This window comes from Aethalodelphis obliquidens, unplaced genomic scaffold, assembly GCF_003676395.1.
Source record: "Aethalodelphis obliquidens isolate GAN/ISIS:26980383/991018 unplaced genomic scaffold, ASM367639v1 scaffold79, whole genome shotgun sequence".
NCBI lineage: Eukaryota > Metazoa > Chordata > Mammalia > Artiodactyla > Delphinidae > Aethalodelphis > Aethalodelphis obliquidens.
Genome location: NW_020838023.1, coordinates 5,787,074 through 5,808,429, shown reverse-complemented (window position 1 = coordinate 5,808,429; position 21,356 = coordinate 5,787,074). Strand labels below are relative to the sequence as shown.

General features: G+C 46.7%; 1 protein-coding gene and 1 long non-coding RNA gene across 2 annotated transcripts in view; one reads left to right on the top strand and one right to left on the bottom strand.

Moving 5' to 3' along the window:
* Nucleotides 1-4,050: 4,050 nt before the first annotated feature.
* Nucleotides 4,051-6,975, bottom strand: LOC113612596 (uncharacterized). The gene is made up of 3 exons (XR_003429889.1): nucleotides 5,712-6,975; nucleotides 5,152-5,227; nucleotides 4,051-4,625 (listed from the first exon to the last, which is right to left on the bottom strand). It is a non-coding gene; the product is annotated as an uncharacterized LOC113612596 (long non-coding RNA).
* A 7,032-nt stretch (nucleotides 6,976-14,007) lies between these two features.
* The window catches only part of EXT1 (exostosin glycosyltransferase 1), a 292,828-nt gene continuing 285,479 nt past the window's right edge, over nucleotides 14,008-21,356 (top strand). The window contains exon 1 of the mRNA XM_027092574.1: nucleotides 14,008-15,757. Coding sequence (XP_026948375.1) covers nucleotides 14,796-15,757 — 962 coding nt within the window. The 5' untranslated portion in view covers nucleotides 14,008-14,795. The remainder of the gene's footprint in view (nucleotides 15,758-21,356) is intronic.

The window sequence follows — 21,356 nt, the reverse complement described above, 5'->3', positions numbered from 1 at the left end:
CTGTGCTAGGTGTCCAGGAAACAGGTAAAAAATAGATCAGTCGTGTCCTTATGAAGTTAACAGTCCTTCTGAGACTTCTACTGTCTAAATCAACAGTTGAAATAAGATGAGAGCAGCATTACTACAGAGACATGGACAGGAATGTGTGATGTCAGATGAAATGATCAACTTCACATGGAGGGGATTCAATAAACAGCCTTTCGTTCAAAACAGATTCCTTCCACAGCATTAGTAAACATTGCTGAAGTGATCCATTTTTGGTCAGATTTCAGTAAATTAGTTGGTCTTAAAGCAAGACAGCAATAAACCATATATCTACTCCATTTTATTTTAATTAGTTTTTCTTGAGAATATGGCTTTATCCAGTTAGCCATTCGTTCAACAAAAGTTTTTTGCATTCAAGTATGTGCTGGGTATGCAGGGGAATTCTGGCTTCCAGAAAAGGTTTGGTTTGAAGGGAAGAGTGGGAACAATTGTGGGCCTAAGTCAACTCCATATTGGCGCCTAAGGGAATATTTAGGAGCCTGGGCCTCACATATTTAAAAATCAATTTCCCACCTCAGCTTAAAAGACTGACTGGTGCAAGTCACTTTCTTTTCAATTAAGGGGAGGATCTCAGTGCTGCATTCACTTCAGGAACTGGGCTTCCTCATAGAAGCAGCTCAATCAGCTTAATATTAATGATCTGGTTCCAGGCCCTACTTCTGCTCACACACATATGTTACACACACATACGTGTAGTACATACAATACATTTATAGTTTTCTGGAAATTGATTTATGATTTGGACAGAAAGGACGGACGGCACTAACACCACGGATAACCCGCCTCCATTTTTTTTTTGTTGTTTGTTTGTTTTTGTTTTGTTTTGCGGTAGGCGGGCCTCTCACTGCTGTGGCCTCTCCCGTTGCGGAGCACAGGCTCCAGACGCGCAGCCTCAGCGGCCATGGCTCACGGGCCCAGCCGCTCCGCGGCATGTGGGATCTTCCCAGACCGGGGCACGACCCCGTGTCCCCTGCATCGGCAGGCGGACTCTCAACCACTGCGCCACCAGGGAAGCCCCCGCCTCCATTTTAAAGAGACTTCTTCCCTGGCAATCTCAAGCATGTTACCCTGAGTTCCACCCTGAAAAAGACTGGTGTTGGAAAGAAGCCTGGAAGGCTAAGAGACCCAGAGACCCAAGTGGTTTGTGTAGTGGGACTGGTAGAATGTACCAGAAGCTGTCAGCATGTGACAAGGGGGCATTTATTTTAAGGGTGTGGGGAGAAAAATGAATTAGGCAGCACTTGGATTCTTCAGTCAGGGGGTGGGGACAGGAGTTAAGGGGTGCACTGTGCTCTTAAGGAGTTTTTTTTTTAAAGAACACCCAAGTGGAGAACATGGAGAGAGAATTTTTCTTGACACACCAATGTACAATGATAACATATATTTAGTAACATTCGCCTCCCTGTACCCTGAGCAGCTGTTCAGCTAGCAAATACTCCTCCTTCCAGGCGGGGAAGGGGAAGTGTGCTGCACGAAGATTCTGGAGTTGCCAGTGAGAGCGAGACCTGGGGCCAGCGTTCCGGAGCCGCCCCTCCCCCTCCCCCCTCCCAGGCAGCAGGGGGTCCAGCACAGCCAGTGGTTGGGAAGGGGAGGCAAGGGCAGAGAAGTAGCTCCAAGGGAAGACCAACTGGAGGGTCCTGTTTAATTTCGTCTGAGCACTTGAAGTTCACTCCTCTTTACTATACCTCCTCAAAAGCAGGAAGCTGGAAAGAGAATTTCTCAAAGTTACCCCTCTTTGCTCTGTGAGGCTGGAACTCACTAGGCAGGGTTGGGGGCCATCAGGGAAATATTTTGTATCTCCTGGAGGTGAGAGTTACGGGAAGTGGAAGAAAGGATTTATCCACTTTGGGCCAAGCCATCCTTTTCCAAGGAGTGACAGAGTGGACATCTGGTTTTCTGGGTTCATAGTTACCTTCTTGACAGTTTTTGACAGGCGCCTAGGGCATACAGTGGCAGTGAGGATGGCCCAGGGTGGAAAAAGGCCCTGTGTAACTGTAATATATGATCCAGTCAAAGATAGTGTTCACTGGTTCCTTTGTTTCCTTCTTCCTTCCTTCCTTCCTCCCTCCCTCCCTCCCTCCCTCCCTTCTTCCTTCCTTCCTTCCTTCCTTCCTTCATCTTCCCTTCCTCCCTCCCTTCTTCCTTCTTTCCTTCCTCCCTCCTTCTCTCCCTCCCTTCCTTCCACTATAGTGTACTGGTGCCACTCAAAGTGTGGTCCTCTACTGGCAGCATCAAAATCACTTGAGAACTTGGTAGACATATAAATTCTTGGGTCCCACCCCATACTCCCTCTGTAGGCAATCTCTAAGACTAGGCAAAAGGATGTCACTTCCTAGATGAGGTTCCAGAAAGACTTGGCTACAGTCTTGGATGAGCTCTGTCACTCACTCACTCGCTATGAGGGGAGCCAGCTGCCATATTGTGAACACCCTTTTGGAGAGGCCCGTGGGGCAAGAAACTGATGTCTCTGGTCAGTAGCCAATGAAGACCTGAGGTCCACCAACAACCACATGAGTGAGCAGAGAACTGTGTCTCCCCCAGTTAAGCCTTGAAATACCAGCCCCTCACATCTTGATTGGAGCCTATGAAATACTCTGAGCCAGAGAACCTGATTGTTACTGACTCACAGAAACTGGGAGATGATAAATGTTTGCTGCTTTAAGCCTCTAATCTTGGGTTAATTTGTTACACAGCAATAGATAACTAATAGAACTACTGAATTGGAAACTCTGCTCGTGGGGTCCTGGAATGTGTACTTTAGCATGTTTTCCAGGTGATGCTCATGCAAGGTAGTTTGAGAAGCACTGCGTGTGACTAAATTAAGAGTGAAGGCTTTGGAGCCAGGCTGCCTGGGTTCCAATCCTAGCTCAACTCCATCCCAGCTGTAAGAGCTTGAGCAGGTTACTTAACCTCTCTGTGCCTTCATTTCTTCTGTAAAATGTCACTAACAGTAGTACATACCTTTAGGTAGTGTAAAGAGGATGGGTTGAATTAATATATTTAAAGCACTTAGTGTATTGCCTGACAACATCGAGTACAATACATTTAGTGACGATTCATTCATTCGACAAACACTTATAAGGCACCAGCTAAGGATGAGGCATCGTGCCAGATCCTGGAGTTACGAAGGTGCGTAAGACGTAGTTCACTTCTCCTGGGACTGTCGTCCTAGGCGATGGGCATAGAAAAGAATAAACACGATAAAAGGTTAAAACGCTGAGCTTGGCTTCTGGAGCCCGACCATGGAGGCATTAAGGAGAGGCTTAATAAATGGGGTAGTTGGAGGGATATGGGCTTGATTGCCCTCAGTGCCTCATCTTCCATTTTCTTAGTCTCAGTATCTTCGTTTTTATGTGGAAAACTGGCAAACCTATCACCACAAACAGCCTCCTAAGACAGGAGCTGGTGTCTTGTTCACAAGCCGCTAGCCACTCGGTCCTGTTTTCTGCTCCTAGTAAGGCAGCTTGGTTCGCTGGCGTCTGCTCTTCCTCCTGCCTGCAAGCTTCCTCCCCCACGTCCTCCTTGCAGCACAGGCTCCACCTTATCCTTCATGTCTCTGCTCACATGCCTCCCCAGGGGGGTCGTCCTGGTCACTCTATTTAAATAGCATCTCCATTTCAATGCACTTTTCATATCCTGGACAGCACTAGATTCTGGAACGTACTTAATCAGTTCATTTACTGTGTGTCTCCCTGGGTAGCCTTCACGGTCTCTCCGGGCTGACAGTTGGTCTGTTGTATTCACATGGCACACTCCCCGTGCCCTCCCTGGGACATAGTAGGCATTCAATAAATATTTGTTATTGATGGATAAATGGATAAATGGACATGTCCCTTCACAGCCACTGTAACACTTCAGCATGATTTGCTGAAATGCCAATCTTAATCACAAAGGACGTTAATTCAAATTCTGGAAGACAAAACTGCTGAAAAACAGAATGTGAAACCAAGTCACTTTAATTCTAAGGGGCTGCTGGAGAACTGGGAAGGGATGGAGAGCAGGTCCTGGGTACTCTATTAAATGTTTTATATACGTTATTTCATATACATCTGAAGTGGCTATTATCATCCGGGAGAGCAGATGGGGAAACTGAATCTTAGAGCCCTTGATTAACTTGCCTTAAGTCACAGGCAGTGTGGTGCAGATGAATCATGACTGAACCCAGGTGGTCAGGTTCCAAAGCTCCTGGGTTTAACCACTCTACTCTCCTGTCCCCAATGGAATGCAGCTCATTAGGTGAATATTCTGCACAAATAGAAATGTACACAGCTGAACTGCTATATGACACCATGACAACACTAGACCAGACAGGGAAATATCAGAAAGGTTTCTTAAAAGAGGATGTCCATGAAATGGGAGCTGGGCGATGGACCAGCTGTAGGTCATTCATGGGGGCCCTTCCCCCTACCCATGTTGTTCGTAAGAAAGGCGGTCAGGACTGCAGTGGCGTGTCCCACCACCTGCAATGGATGTGAGTGTTCTCACCCTCAGAAACAAGATTGGTGGTCTCTTCCTAAGCCCCCAAAGGATTAGCATTCTCTTCGTCAAGGCAGCTTGTAATTTACAGCAATTGGCAGTTCCTGTTGCAAGGGATTCCAAGATCAGAAAAGCCAAGAAGTGGGTGACAGGTCAGATCGCAGCTTAGATGGAGAAGCTGTCTGTTGGGGTGGTGGTGAGGGGCTGTAACTAGGTGGGAGGGGCAGTTTTACAAAACAGCAGGGCCGGCTGCCCTGCGCCTGGAGCAATCTTTGGCTGGGGGTTCCCATCAAGAGCAAGCCTCCACAGGCCTAAAAGAACAAGAAAGGAACCAGGCTTATCCACCCTTAAACGGGACTAAAGTCAGGGTTTTTCCTGTGTGATGAGGAATTATTGGCCCAGCAGCAAGGGGAGGCTCCTTCCCAGTAGAAGAGAACAATTAGGGAAAGTGAGAATATGCTTCTGTGGGCAATTCCCTTCTCAAGGCTTAATTAAAGCCAGAATGTATATTTTTAGTCTGCTTTTGCTTTTGTGACATTTAAATATTCAGATTTTCAAAGAGACAAAGCCTATGCTGAAATTTACATATAAATATATTGAAATATATTTAAATATGAGTCTTCTTCTTACCTTTTTTCTTAACGTTCTTGAGCTGTCTGCACTTCTACAATGGGGTCAGTCTCTGGGAAATGAAGAATTAAAGTGTCTGAAGAGACAGAAGTAGAGGTAGAATTGCTGGGAGGTTGATATACTGGGGTGGACCTAACATTATGTACAGTGTATAATTTGAGGAATGATTTTCTTTGTTTAGATGGCAAGTTTTCAGGATGATGGTTTATCTAGGTCAGGGGGCAGTCCCCAGCCATGCAGACTTTGGTAGATGTATGTATATATTTTTACCTATTTAGAAAGGCTACAGACTCCCTGAAACTGGCTTGGAGACTTCCTCTTAAGACCTCAAGAATCCAGGATTCATAGAAACAGAGGAAATTTGACCAAAGAATGACCTTGGAACATCAATCAAATAGCTAGCTTTATAGTTCATATTATGACCATGCTAATTACAAGTTACCCCATATACTATACATGGACCACCAGCTTTAAATGATTTTGACCATCATGATATGCATTTAAATCACTGAAATAGAACTGGACATAATTTAACCTCCCTCGAGTGAGTTGGCAGTTACCTTAAGATCCTCCAGGGTCTCTCTCGGTCATCACTGCAATCATCAATAATTATGCACCATGAGTAGCACAGAAGTGTCAGAGGATACAAATTTTTCAATGGTTAGATAGAAGACAAACTTGATTCTAATGGTTATCAGAAGTTGAATTTTTTGTTGCTGTTGTGAAGAGAACGTTGCCAGACTATTGCATAACAAAGAATGTTACAATCTAATGGGGAAAATTGGCTTGAATTGTGGGTGTCGTCCTGATTTCATCACCTTCAATAGCTGACATTTCCATTTCTCATTTTCTCTCAGTTACTCATCTATAAATGGATGTACAAATGTTAATAGGGACCCACGCAAATTTAGCAACTTCCTCCTCTAGTAAATTATACCATGGAGCCATTTTTATTGTGATTCTTCCTTTCCGTGTCTGTTTCTCCTCCTGGAGTTTGGGCTGTGCAGCACATGAATTGTTAAAGGAATGAAAGTCTTGGGAGAAAACAGAAGCTACCAAGACAAGCCAGCAAGGTAGAGCATCTGTGCCTTCCACCAGGGGTTAGTAAAACTCTTATAAGGCTCCTAGGATGGCATCCAGACTGAGATAAGGGCAACTCCTTTGTCACCATTTGTTCCTCAGAAGACACCAGCAAGAGGATGTCCTATCACTGAAAACAGCTGTCAGTTCCAAGTTGTGAAACACACATGGACGAAACTGCTAAATATAAATATATATGACTTGGACTATATCAAGCACTAGAGTTAAGATCGCGGAGAAAATTTTCAATTTAAATGTGCAGTTTTGATAAATACTAAGGCAGGCTATCTTGCCTAATTAGCAGTCCCAGGCTAATTGTCCAGCGATTAGGCTTATTGGCTTGACTCTGATTGTCATTGTTTCTGTATCATGAAAACAGGACGTAAAGTTCCCCTTCTCTCCTGGCTTGCTATCCTGGCTTACAACAGTTGTTACCGTAAGGAATAAAGACTTTCAAAAGTATGTTATAGATATATAAACTTGACTCCCTGCTTCCACTTTTGCCCTACTATCAGCTAGAGGGAGCTGTTAAAAATGGAAATCAGATCATATCACTCCCCTGCTTAAAATCCTCCAAAGCTTAGCCACCCCTCCGAAAATAAAATCCCAATACTGTGCCTGGCCTGCAGTGCCAGGACATGCTAAAGTTCCTGCAACTTCTCTGACCTCCTTCCTGCACTCAGCACACTCCAGAAACAGTAGCCTTTCCGCGGATGCACTAACTCAGCGGTTCTCAAAGCGTGGTCCCTAGGTCCGCAGCATCAGCCTCCTCTGGGAAGTGGTTAGAGATGCAAACTCTTGGGCCACACCCTAACTCTACTGAATCAGAAACTCTGGGGATGGGCCCCAACAATCTGTGTTTGAACCAACCCATCTAGTGATTCTAAAGCCTGCTGAAAATAGACTCACTTCTGCCTCAGGACTTGGGTACTGGCCAGACACTTCGCTTGGTATACTCTTCCCAGGGCTCTTTCCTCATCAACTGAAATCAGCCAAAATGTTAGCTCCTCACCTACTGTCCTATTTAAAAGCATTTTTATTTTATTGGAGTATGGTTGATTTACAATGTTGTGTTAGTTTCAGGTGTACAGCAAAGTGATGCAGTTATATAAATATTCATTTTTTTTTTAGATTCTTTTCTCATATAGGTTATCACAGAATATTGAGTAGAGTTCCCTGTGCTATAACACAGTAGGTCCTTGTTGGTTATCTGTCTCATATATAGTAGTGTGTGTGTGTTCATCCCAAGCTCCTGATTTACCCCTCTCGACCATCCCTTTTTTTTTTTTTTTCTTTGCGATACATGGGCCTCTCACTGTTGTGGCCTCTCCCGTTGCGGAGCACAGGCTCCGGACGTGCAGGCTCAGCGTCCATGGCTCACGGGCCTAGCCGCTCCGCGGCATGTGGGATCTTCCCGGACCGGTGCACAAACCCGCGTCCCCTGCATCGGCAGGCGGACTCTCAACCACTGCGCCACCAGGGAAGCCCTCGACCATCCCATTTAAAGTGAGCCTCTTTGCTCTTCCTCATCTTAATCTATGCTATTAAATTATCCATTATGTTCTCCTTAGAATTAGCTCAAATTATCTTGCTTATTTATCTACTTGCTATTTTATTATCTCTCCCAGTAGAATGAGAGCAGACAACCCACCTATTTTTTTATACTGCAGATTCCAAGTGCCTAGCGTAGTGCCTTGCACATATGAAGTTCTTCATAAAAGTTTCTTAAATGACTGCCTATGAGATTTTTTGATCTGCTTGTCTTGAAGAAGGTAGATCAGTTAGATTATCTAAAGGCAGCTGCAGTGTTGGGTCCAAGCCTTGGCATGGAGTCGGAAGATGAGGCTCAAATTCTAAGTTCTCCACTTGGAGATCAGCTGAACTTGGGTAAATCATTTAATTGGGATAATGGGTCACCCAACAAGGGGTGGTTTTGTCTCAGAGAGGCATTTAGCAATGCCTGGAGATATTTTAGTGTCAACTGCCGATGCAGGTGAGAGTGGGGAGTGCTGTTAGTACCTAATGGGTAGAGGCCAGGGATGTGGCTAAATATCGTACAATGCACAGGCCATGCCCCTGCAATAAAGAAGTAATGCTCATGGGCTTCTGTGGTGGCGCAGTGGTTGAGAGTCCGCCTGCCGATGCAGGGGACGCGGGTTCGTGCCCCGGTCCAGGAGGATCCCACATGCCGCGGAGCGGCTGGGCCCATGAGCCATGGCCGCTGAGCCTGCGCGTCCGGAGCCTGTGCTCCGCAACGGGAGGGGCCACAACGGTGAGAGGCCCGCGTACAGTAAAAAAAAAAAAAAAAGAATTAATGCTCAGCAAAATAGTAACAGTCCTCCAGCTGAGAGAGCCCGAACTAGAGCCTTACGTTCTCACTAGCTAAATAGGGATCATACCCTCTTCCTAACTCACAGGGTTCTGATGATGCTCAAGCAAAATTCCTCTCATGAAAGCGCTTTGTAAATGACAAAGGACTATAGACAAGTACCCTCAGTGTCTGGCACCACACCTTACACAGGGTAGCTGCCTAATAAATATTTATTCAAGGAATGAATGAATGAATGAATGAATTGCAGGGAGCCCCTTCCCAGGATTGAGTTTTCATTTCCTCATTTGCAATAGGAGATAGGGATAGTACTTGTGTCCTAGGAACCTTGGGAGGGTCGCAGAGACAGTGTGTACAAAGTACCTGGCTCGGGATTTGACACATCCTCACTAGAATTGCCCTTGTTTCACCCGTGGTTAGTTTTCCTGCTTGGCTGCCCTACCGGGCAGGCGGTGGGAGGCCTGAAAAAGTCTCTCACTTCCACTCCATTTTTCCTTCCCTGCTCAGTGGAGTTCCCCATTCCTCCCTCCTAAGCGACTCCCTTCTCTCTTCTACCCCCTTGGTCTACACAGGGCAGCCTTGACTGTTTCAAGTGGAAAGGTATCACCAAGTCCTGCTCTGTGTTTTTCAGATGAAACACTTAAGACCTGGCATTCAGAAACCACCTGCTCTGGGTTTCCTTGAGTTCCAGGCAGAGAAGGAACTGGAACCCGGCCTCCCGTCCTGGCTGGGAATCTCTCCACTCCTCCACGATGCCTTAATTTTCTTTGGCTTGCTTGTCTTCTCCCACCTCCTGTAACCAATCAGCACATACCCAGCAGAGTTTCCCAACCTTTCTGGGAACCTGGAATGTTTACTGTTAGAGACCCCACCCAGCACACATCACCAGAACATTAAAATGTGCCCACGTCAAATAAAAATTATATATAACTTTATGACAATTATTAGGTTGCCTTGACAGTCAACCTGAAGTTACATTTTAGAGAATTTAAGCATTTTTTAATTTCAATATTTTAGTTTGTTTTTACATTTTGGAGTCAATTATTTTTTCCTACAGCAGATATAATTATAGACCCTTGAAAAGCATTTGTACCTCATACATTATAAAAAAAGTCTTCTTTGCTTTTTGTCCATTGGTGTTTCCCTTTCTTCCCTTTTCCTGTTTGCTTATAATAGTCAATGACCATTCCAGAGTCTATAAAGCATCTGGAAACTGCTGAGTGTTTGGTAGGTGATATTTCATGTATGTAATGCTGTTGACTTGCAAACATGATCTCATGCACCAGTGTCCATAATTGTCCAAGAGTGTGACAGTCAAATCTTACGTTTGCCATATACATTGTGGACTGCAAAGGGCTTTCTCATCATTATCCGTTTGTACTCATTTAATTCTCACAGTAACCCAGTGAACTGAGCACAACATACATTATATTACAGTTACTATTGATTTTACCAATAAGAATCCAAAACTTAGGGAGAAGTGTCTCATTCAAGGTTATAAAGTAAGTGGCAGAGCCAAGATGAGAATCCACATCTTCTGGGTTTCATGTGTGCCATGCTGCTTTCAGGTCTTTAGTCAGCCCTGGGGAAAAATTATTCCTGAAAGAGGAAATTAAGCAAGGCTTGAATCACTGGGTTAGCTTTAGCTCTGTGTGTGTGTCTGTGATACTAGAACTCTAGCCTTGAATATTCTCCATTCGCCCTACAGACAATGGGATCAAGTAATTAATTAGCTCAACAAATACTTATTTAGTGACGGGCCCTGTCATAGTGCTGGGGATATAGCAGTGAACTAAAAATCCATGTCCTTGCCTCATGGAGCTCACATTCTAGATGCAACAGGTAAATGATAAATTGACAAGTCAATATATAGTATACAGGTGTCAATTAGTGTTAAGGATAAAAAATAAAGCAATTGAGGGGCTAGGAAAACTGGGGAGGACTTGCTACTTTATTTAGGAAGGTCAAAGGTGGCCTCAGCTGTAAGGTGGTATTGAGAAGAGACTTAAAAAAAGGAACAGAGTATGTAGTGTGGATACCGGGGTGCATACTAGCCGAGATGAGCATGTGCAAAGGCCCTGAGGCAGGGGCATGTTTGGCATGTATAAGAAACAGCAAGGAAACCAGGCTAGTTGGAGAAGAGTGAGTAGATTGGGATGGAGGGAGAGAGTTATTGGCAGGAAATGAGGTGAAAGGGGTCTGGTGAATAGAGGTGGAGGCAGTTAGGGAAGATCCTGTAGGACCTCACAGGGCCTCGTGAGGGCTTTGGCTCATATTCTGAGATAGGGACCCCTTGAGGCCTTTGACGAGAGGAATTACATGATCTGACATATGTTGTTAAAGGATTTACGATGGACTGATTTGCCTTATGTTAAGATATTCCTGGTTTGTAATAGTTCTACCTTGAACAAGAGACTCAGTCCTGCTTTGAGAGACTACGATGGAGGCCTTTCTCTTCAAGCATGTTCAGGTGCTGAGGTGAAGCAGAATTTTAGTAATTCATTCATCATTCAAATCAGTGACTGAGCGCCACCTAAGTGTCAGAACTACCGTAGGCTTTGGGGATTCAGGAGTGAGAAAGACAGATAGGGTTCCTGTTCTCAGGGAGCTCCTTTTACAGTGAAGAAATATAGACAGCAAGCAAACAAACAAAGGATTTCAGCTAATGAGAAGGGCTCGGGAGAAAATAAAACTGAGGGAGATGCAATATGATGCCATCATAGGGGGCTACTTCCCCCACCCCCGCCCCAACGTTTGCAATCACATTTATTGAAGCATCTACTTTGTTCCAGGCATCAGGTTAGGTGCTCGGGACAAAAATCTGAATAAGACATACAGATCATACTTCTGTTGAGTTCCTAGTCTAGATGAGGGATAGACATATAAATAATAATTCTAATGCAATAAGGGCAGTAATAGAAGAATGAATAAATGGGCAGGGTAACAGAGAAAAGGGGCATTCATTTTGTTGAGGCATGTTGGGGATTTGTGGATAAGATGATTTTTAAAAAACATTTTTATTGGAGTATAGATGATTTACAATGTTGTGTTAGTTTCAGGTGTATAGCAAAGTGAATTAGTTATCCATATACGTATACCCACTTTTTTTTTTAAAGATTCTTTTCCATAGGGGGCTACTTAAGATTCCAGTTGGCTTTTGAAATGTGGAACTTAGGCAAAAAATGTTACACATGTAGAGCAGTTTACAGTTTCCAGATTCAGAAAAATATTATTATTATGACCTTTTAAACGAGAAGCTGAAATTCAGTGAGATTAAACCCCATGCCCAAGGCACTAGTAAATGACAGATCTGGGGTCTGAATCCAGATTTTCTCTCATTTTCAGTACCAAAGTTTTTCTCACAGTATATACCACTATGGAATGTGACAGTAGGGCTGGGTATCCCTGGGGCGTGGGATGAGGGAATCAGTAATGGTTAGGCAAGACAAGAAAAAATGTGTCAAAGCAGAAAGAGATGCAAAAGACCAAGGGCAGTAGCTGGCTCCCACTAAGATCACACAGGACAACTGTCAGGATATAGAGGGGCTGCAATCCCTACAGCCCCATTCCATAGGGCAGAGAAAATCTGCACCCTCATCTCAACGGAAGGATCCCTGCCTTGCATGGCTGCTCTCAGCACCCCAGGCTGTGGGGGAGCCCTGGGTCACATGTGGTTTCAATCACTGCATTTATCTGCATCATTGTCATTGCATTTGGAAGATGACAAATCTCATTTCTGTCCCAGGCCTGTCCAAATTGTGCAGGGGGTACAAGTCAAATCTGGAAAAGCTACCTCATCTTTGGCAGGCCAGAGATAGGGAGAGACTTCAGGAATGTACAGTGATGTCCCACCCAGGCCCCTTCTCCCCTTTATTAAAAACAAATCTGACACAACAAAAGTCTAAAATTTTCCGCTTGATCATTTCTCCCTGCCTTGTTATAACCATGCCCTTTGTCCACACCCACTGGAGGTTTTTGCAGCCTGGGGAGAGCCGGGAAGTGTCTGTCCCTAGCTCTCAGTCACTCCCATAATAAACAATCACTAAACAGCTTGCTGCCCTAGGCAACTGTTTGTCCAACTTGGCCAGGCCCCTGTGACTTAGGTTGGGGAAGAGGGTGGGAGGTGTTCTCTGTAGGGCAGAATTCAGGCTCTGAGGCCAGAGAGCTTGGTTTGGACCAGAAATACTGTTTGGGAGTGAGCACATCTTTGTGGTCTTGGAAGACCTTTAGACGGACTCCAGCTCTTTATCTGACTTGTCCAGTGAGGCTCCCTGGGGGGAGCTTGGGGCTGGGGTGTGGTAGGGCAGTTGAAGGGCGGACCAACCATCTTGTAGTAATGTAAAGAAGGTCATTTCCTGCCTCAAGTTTCTCATCTACAGCTGGGACAGCTGGCAGTTCTACTAGTCATCCATCCCTAAGAGACAGCTCCTTAAAAACCACCACCCCACCACGCCCCAAAGAGAATAACATCACTAGGTGCTGGGAAAAGCTTAAATTAACAGGGTTCTCCTCAGCTATTAGAAAATCTCTTTTCTTCCGCTGTGACTGATCTCTTGGAAGCTTTCTACAGAACAGACAAGGGGCTTCGGGAAGCGAGGGAAGGATGCGCGGAAAGTTATTGAGGATTTGGGATAGGTGTCTTCTCTTAGGGCACCGACAGCCATGAAGGATTGTAATGATTCCTCTTGATGGTGATATTTCCTCTTTATTCTTGGGGCTTTAGGCATCTCCTTGGGGAAAGAGAGAGAGAAAAAAAGGACGGGCTATGCAGGGAATAGGGGACCTGTTTTGATGCTTTGTAAAAAGGAAAAATTGGGGGCCTCAGAGAGTCGAAGCAGGGCGGGGAGAGGCATCCGTAAGGTCCGCGGTCGCTTTCTATGAAGTATTTCTTTCCTCCCGCATCCCTTGGGCTCCCCCCACTGCTCCAGTTTTCTAGCATCCTTCTCCAGGAACCCGAACACTCCCAGCCGCCCGCTCGGGGAGGCGTTGCCGACAGGCAGGCGAGGAGACGGGATTCTCGAGGGCGCCCGGGGCAGCGGGGCCCTGGAAGCGCCGGCCAGTCCCCGGTTTCCCGGTTCCCCGGTTCCCCAGGCGCCGCGCGCCAGCGGGCGTCTCTGGGAGGCGCTGGTTTCCGGCGCAGCAGCAGCAGCAGCAGCAGCAGGAGGCGGTGCGGCCCAGGACAGGGTCCCGGCCGGGACTAGCCGAGGGGCCACGGGGCTCGCACTGGGCCGCCTCCCGCTCCGCCTGCCGGGACTCCGGCAGAGGCACCCCGGGGCCCGCGCGCCACCCGCACCCCCAGCGCCGCGCCGGCGCCTCTGCCGGTGGCCGGGGGTTATGAATGGGCGCAGCGGAAGCACCGCCCCCCCCGGACGTGACGCTCGGCCAATGGCAGCGCGGGCTGCGTGGATGGATGAGGTCAGCGCTGTCGTGTCGGGAATGGAATGTGTAAGTGTAACATTCAGAACCGGGTAACATTCGGCGACCGAACGCGGCGGTCGGCAGCAACCGCGCGGGGGCCTGGGAAGCGCCGCTCGGGGCCGGCACTGCCCGCGGGGAGGACGCGCCGCCGCAGTCACCCAGCGCCGCCGCCTTCTGCCGGGCCGCCGCGCGTCCTGGGGGCCGGCCCCGCGAGCGCAGGAGTAAACACCGCCGGAGTCTCGGAGCCGCTGCAGAAGGGAATAAAGAGAGATGCAGGGATTTGTGAGGTTACGGCGCCCCAGCTGCAAGATGCACTAGCCGGCTGAACCCGGAGATCGGCTGACTTGTTGGAACCGGAGTGCCTGCCCCGGAGTGTGGATGAGTTGAAGTTGCTTTCCCGGGGCTCGTTTTCCACGGCGCCGAGAGGAATCCGAGAGGCAAGGAAATCACTTCGTCTTGTCATTGATTGGGCATCGGGAGCTTTTTTTCCCCCCTCTCTTTCTTTTCCTCCGTCTTGTTGCATGCAAGAGAATTACAGTCCGCTGCTCGCCCGCCCTGGGTGCGAAATATTCAGCCCCGCTCTCTCCCGTCTATTGTGCAACCCAAAGATGAAAGACCGAAGGGGAGAAAGTTAAAGAAATCGCCCACATGCGCTGGATCAGTCCACGGCTTGGGGAAAGGCATCCAGAGAAGGTGGGAGCGGAGAGTTTGAAGTCTTTACAGGCGGGAAGATGGCGGACTGGAGCTGAAAGTGTTGATTGGGAAACTTGGGTGATTCTTGTGTTTATTTACAATCCTCTTGACCCAGGCAGGACACATGCAGGCCAAAAAACGCTATTTCATCCTGCTCTCAGCTGGCTCTTGTCTCGCCCTTTTGTTTTATTTCGGAGGCTTGCAGTTTAGGGCATCGAGAAGCCACAGCCGGAGAGAAGAGCACAGCCGTCGGAATGGCTTGCACCACCCGAGTCCGGATCATTTCTGGCCCCGCTTCCCGGACGCTCTGCGCCCCTTCGTTCCTTGGGATCAATTGGAAAACGAGGATTCCAGTGTGCACATTTCCCCACGGCAGAAGCGAGACGCCAACTCGAGCATCTACAAAGGCAAGAAGTGCCGCATGGAGTCCTGCTTCGATTTCACCCTTTGCAAGAAAAACGGCTTCAAAGTCTACGTATACCCGCAGCAAAAAGGGGAGAAAATCGCCGAAAGTTACCAAAACATTCTAGCGGCCATCGAGGGCTCCAGGTTCTACACCTCGGACCCCAGCCAGGCGTGCCTCTTTGTCCTGAGTCTGGATACTTTAGACAGAGACCAGTTGTCACCTCAGTATGTGCACAACTTGAGATCCAAAGTGCAGAGTCTCCACTTGTGGAACAGCGGTAGGAATCATTTAATTTTTAATTTATATTCTGGCACTTGGCCTGACTACACCGAGGATGTGGGGTTTGACATCGGCCAGGCGATGCTGGCCAAAGCCAGCATCAGTACTGAAAACTTCCGACCCAACTTTGATGTTTCTATTCCCCTCTTTTCTAAGGATCATCCCAGGACAGGAGGGGAGAGGGGGTTTTTGAAGTTTAACACTATCCCTCCTCTCAGGAAGTACATGCTAGTCTTCAAGGGGAAGAGGTACCTGACAGGGATAGGGTCAGACACCAGGAATGCCTTATATCACGTCCATAACGGGGAAGACGTCGTGCTTCTCACCACCTGCAAGCATGGCAAAGACTGGCAAAAGCACAAGGATTCTCGCTGTGACAGAGACAACACTGAGTATGAGAAGTAAGTGGCTTAGCCGATGGGCCTCAGCGGGTCAGCCCTGGGCCCTGCCCACCTGGTCCAGGTGTGAAGTTGGGAGATGGGGGTGGGGCAGGGGACCCCCTCGGGTCCTCTTCCTTTTGCTCTGAGCCTGGGACTGAGCAGCCTGCTTCTGGTAGCTTGGAGCTGTAGCTTGGAGCTGAGGACCCAGAGTTTGAGCTCCTCGGGCTAACGGAAAATCCTGGAGCACTTTCCTGGGCCAAGCAGGTGGCCATGTTCCCCTCTTGCTTGGAAAACCTTCAGGGTGATGTGTGTTCTATGAAGGGTGTGGGTTTGATCCGAGTTTGGAAACTGCACTTCACCAGTGGATCCAGGAGGGTGTTTGTGAGGGTCTAGGGACTCGAGAGGCTCTGAATCCGCCCACAGTCCGGGGACCTTACCCCAAGGTTGATGCTTTATTTGCTTTTCTCACGAGCAGGGGGAGCAGCTCTCCCCGGAATTTTCCCACCCTTCAATTGTCATCTTTCCGCAAACCTTAAATTTGTGTTAGCAGTGGAAGTCCTTTAGTTTCAGCTACTAAACTTTCTGTGCCTGCCTCTTCCCTGCTCCCAGACGGCATTGACTTTTATGAAGGGAGACTGTAAACCGGTTAGGGCCTGTGATCTTGCTTGCATGCATTCATTCATGTGTGTTTGTTGGCATGTATATATCCTGCCTCCCTAGGAGAAGCTGATTTTAAAAAATCTGGGCCTCAGCCCCTCTGCTGTAAACTCCAGTTGCTAATTTAGATTTCCCTTTCCCTTTTGTCTTTATCGATTTGCATGTAAATCGGAGACTGTTACTCTCTGAAAGCGCTGTGAGATGCCTCTTTACCCTCTGGAGTGAAGCAAGTTTTGTCCAGTTGCTAAGTAACTGAGTTGGAGACTTTGTAGACCTTCTCACTCTTCCTTTTCCTTCCCAGTGACAGTAACTGACACTCTGGGCTTGGGGTCAAAACTAGTTTCTAGGAATCGGCTTTAATCTGAGCTTGGAGGGTCCGTTTCCTCGTCTATGGGGCAGGAGCCCCAGACTCTCTCACTTCTGTCTGGCTGTGAAAGAGTTAGTGAGCTCCTACAGTGCATTTCCACGTTACACCAGTTAAAAACCAGAGCAGCCTTGTGCTACCCAGGCAGGAAGGGGAACCTCTCAGCTGAGTACAAGAGGAACTGGCAGAGGTTGGCGGAGTTTGCAATTGATTCATGAAATGCAGAATAGGGGAAACGCTTTGCAGAACTGATTGGAACAGGAAGGGGCATGGTGGGGAAAGGACCCTGAAATGAAAGGTTTGATTGTTGTCTGTGGATTTCCTCAGACACTCGGGCCTCTGTAGGAGTGATTGGAAGGGAAATTCAAGTCCTCCTGTACTTGATCGTAGACAGTGAAGGAGAAAGTATCAAACACTGGGATTCCCCAAACCCCAACACCTCTTGCTTTTCGAGCATAAGCAGAGCCCGAGGGTCAATTATGAATCTAAATTTTCCTCTGCTTTGGGGGCAGTTATGTGTGAATGTTGGGTGCAGTTGCCATGGATTAAAATTTTCTCACAAAAGAAACAAACTGTGGTTAGTAATGGGCGCTTTGTTTACACGACATTTACATTGACCTATTCCTGTGGGTGCTTGTAAGAAAAAAATGCTCCTAGCCTTTGAGGAATTTCTTTGTCTGGTTTATGGTGGAGTAACTCGAGATGAAGTCTGACCTTTCAGTGTCTTCTAAAGCAGTCTCACCGAATTCTGTAGAAGGATCATGACGGTCTTCATTCCTCTAAAGGAGCTGGAGGGGAGTTCTTAAGAAATTTGAATTATACGTTTATTTGGGAAACACCCTCAATCCGATACAACAGTCATATCTGCTTTACTCTCCTAGTCCCAAAATAAATCGTCTACATTCTCTGCAGAAGGTTTTTCTAGAGATTTTTGGCAATAAGGGAAGGAGGGGTTGGTTTCCAAGAAACTTTAATTTTTGCTAATTAAATTTCACTAATTTTTGACCTCTTTGTCATTGCATCAGGAAATCAGACACCCACGCCCTTGTTTTGGTTTATGTTTAAAGACCACAAGGGGTCAGGCCCTCAGGACTGAGTCTCATCTGAAGAGTGGCATTTAGTGAGGAAAGCAAGTTGCCTCTTTCTCCTGAGCAGGGATTTCTTTCAGAGACACTTCTGGATTTTCTTCATTCCTCTTTTGCATACTTTCCAGCTCTAACCTTGTTTCATGGGACGGGATGGTGTTGCAGAACGTTTATATTCATCGGCCTGCTTGACCTGGAGTTTTAACTTCTTCCTCTCACTGGGTTATCTGAACCCTTTATCTCTGAGAAATGGTGCTTGCAAACATGTTTGCCTTTGCCGTTGACTTTGGAAGATACGAAGAATGAATGAGCTCTGAAATGTGGTGAGAATGCTCACATAGCAGGCAACCTGTCTTGTGCTCTGAAGTAAGCACAACTGTTGTACTTTGCTACTTATACTGATGTTTCCTGTAAGTCAGCTATGCGTGTGTCAGACGCAGAACTGCTCCAATCAAATGCTAATCTCTTCCCAGGGTTTTAGAGGAGGATATTGCAGTTGGGTCTATAGAAGTCATCTAAGTCTGACTTCTCATACTGTCTCATGGTGTGACTTTTGATTCATCGCCTTGAACCTTAGTTTATCCTTTGGTGGAATGGGTTTTCGACTGCTTTAGGGTTCTCTAAGCGTTCATTTGATAATGGCTTATAAAAACAGGATCAGTTTTCATCTACTTCTTTTCTTTATTAGCAAGTGCCTATGATTTGGACTTAGGGGGTCTGATAATTAGATTGAAAATTTATGGTATCATGGCCGAGTTAGGATACTATAGAATATGTACAAGGGTATCAACTAAAAAAAAAGTTGCTTTTAGCGAAATTTAGCCTTATGTGACAATAAATGTTTTTAGTTGAGGACTTCTGTTTCCACTTCACTTTTGTGAAAATCAGACATTTACTACTAAAGGTATAGAAGAACTGCATGGAATGAAGGAAAAGACTTTTCTCTTGTAATAGAGCAATATTTTCAACCCAGACTTCCAGGATTATATTAAAACATCCATTTTTATGACACCCATAATTAATTTTCATCAGTTACATATATTAACAGGTGTAGATGACACTGGCTAAACTAAGTTGCTGCAGTGATTACATGATGTGTAATGAGGCTTTAGAGAAATTCTGTCTTACATCTCTTGAGCTTCTTACGCACCCTTACAGAATTACTGTATTTTTGCATGAACTTCATAGTGCAGATCCCTTCAAAGGGCATTATTGTGAAACTTCAAATTTGGCTTTCTGAAATAGACGAAAAGGAGGGAAATGAGAGGTGGCTTCTATCTTGGACCCCTTTGAGGAAAGCGGTGGAGAATATTTTAAGCAGCTCTTCTGGGAACAGGCAGGATTCTGTGCAGGCCTTTTGGACACCTTCTCCTGTGTTTGTTGAAGCTGTACCTCACAATCCTTGTGTTTTTAAGGGTCTTGAAGGTAAGTGATCATTACAACTTCCAAACATCCTCATTTTATAGATGCGGAAACTGAGGGATAGACTGTTACAGGGATTTGCTTAAGGTCAGAAAACTGTTTAGTAGCAGGGGTAGCCCTAGAAAGCAGGCCTCTGACTTTTTCTTCTTGACCTACGGTATTCCATCTTTAATTAGAGACACACCTGAAAGCTCTCCGGCCACTGGAAGGTCCTTATTGATGGTGTTTCTTATGGGATTTCTCTTGGAATCATTTGGGAAGCTGATAAAGACTTTGGACCAACTTTGTGAAAAAAGAGAGCACATACATGCATAATCTGTCATCTAGTTTTAGGGGTTGACACACAGCCGCTACTAAGGGCATCGTCAGACTTAAGAACTTTTGCTCTAGGCTTGCATTGCTTTTCATTGCCAACTAAGGTCCCCGGTGCTGTTTAGTCTAAGTAGGAGTTTTGGGGACTTTTCAGTTTGGCTCCAGTGAATTTTGGGAATAGGCTGTGAATTCACTGAATGATAAGCTGAATTCAAATGTATTTATAGCAAAAAGAAAATGTGCACAAGTGAATGATGATGTATTGATTCCCCATTTTTCTGAACTATATTCCCAGACACGTTGAGCGAGTTCGTGATCCAACAGGGAGCCTTGGAGGAATGAAAGTTGGAAATTGTGCTTCTCAGGTTTTAAATGTAAGACATTAGCACCTTTTTCCCCACAGGTGTATGATAGCACAAAAGCATTTCTAAAATAAGCCACATAAGCACAGTTTTCTTTTTTTTTTAACACACATATGTGCTCTTTTTTTTTTTTTCATTTATTTATTTTTGGCTGCGTTGGGTCTTCGTGGCTGTGCATGGGCTTTCTCTAGTTGTGGCGAGCGGGGGCGACCCTTTGTTGAGGTGTACGGGCTTCTCATTGCGGTGGCTTCTCGTTGTGCAGCACAGACTCTAGGTGCGCGGGCTTCAGTAGCTGTGGTGCGTGGGCTTCAGTAGTTGTGGCACGCAGGCTTCAGTAGTTGTGGCATGCAGGCTTCAGTAGTTGTGGCTCTCAGGCTCTAGAGCGCAGGCTCAATAGTTGTGGAGCACGGGCTTAGCTGCTCCGCGGCATGTGGGATCTTCCCGGACCAGGGCTCGAACCCATGTCCCCTGCACTGGCAGGCGGATTCTTAACCACTGCACCAACAGGGAAGCCCAAGCGCAGTTTTAAAATAAAGCTAGGCCCAGACCTAGACGAATTTTGAAGTTAGCATTGTGTCTTCTTGCACTGAGGTTCTAATTCTTTCTGTGCCCCTCCCGTCCCCAAGTTTCTCACCTTCTCTGATCTTGCTTTCTGGAGGGCTCCTGAGAGCCTCATTTACAAGGAATCCCTAAAGGTTGAGGTTTCGTGGACTACTTCTAGGGACATTTGCAAGTTGATTGAGTCTAGTTCAAAAAATGACGGTTGAAAGTGGGATCTGTGACCTGAGCTGGGAGCCTGTAGGATTTTGTCCTTCAGAGCATGGCTTGCTATGAAGGCTTGGGCAGGCCCCACCAGTGGGAAGCCACCATTGGTCCCCCTGACTGTGACAGCAGCTTTGGGTGGCACCGACTTGGCCAAAAGGGGAGCTGTCACGCCCTCAGGTGCTGCTTGTTCTCTTTGTCCAAAGGCCTGTGGATGTGCCTCCCCAGAACCCGCTGTTAGAAACACCTGCTGACAATGACCTTGAGCACACTAAGGTCACACCAAAGGTTGTGCTTGATAGGACCCGGCTGCTCTGCTCACAGCCACCTTGCCAGGTGTCTCGTCAGGCCATTTTACAGGTTTGTAAGCTGAGGCCAGCTCGGGTGAGGTGGATTGGCAAGGCTGCACAGCTTGTAAGTAGCTGAACGGAGGCTACAGTCCAGGTTTTCTGGTTCCCATTCCTCTCCTTTCTCTGAGGCCCGCTGCTCCCTCATGACCGTCACGTTTCCACACAGCCTCTTCGGAGGGAACCCGTCAGGCTCAGCGGTCACTAGACACTGCAGTCTCCTGAGAGTGTTCGTGTTTGGATGTGAACACCATGAGCTTAATGACTGACTGGTTTTCCTTCAGAGCTCTTCCGTCTGTGCCCAAGTTC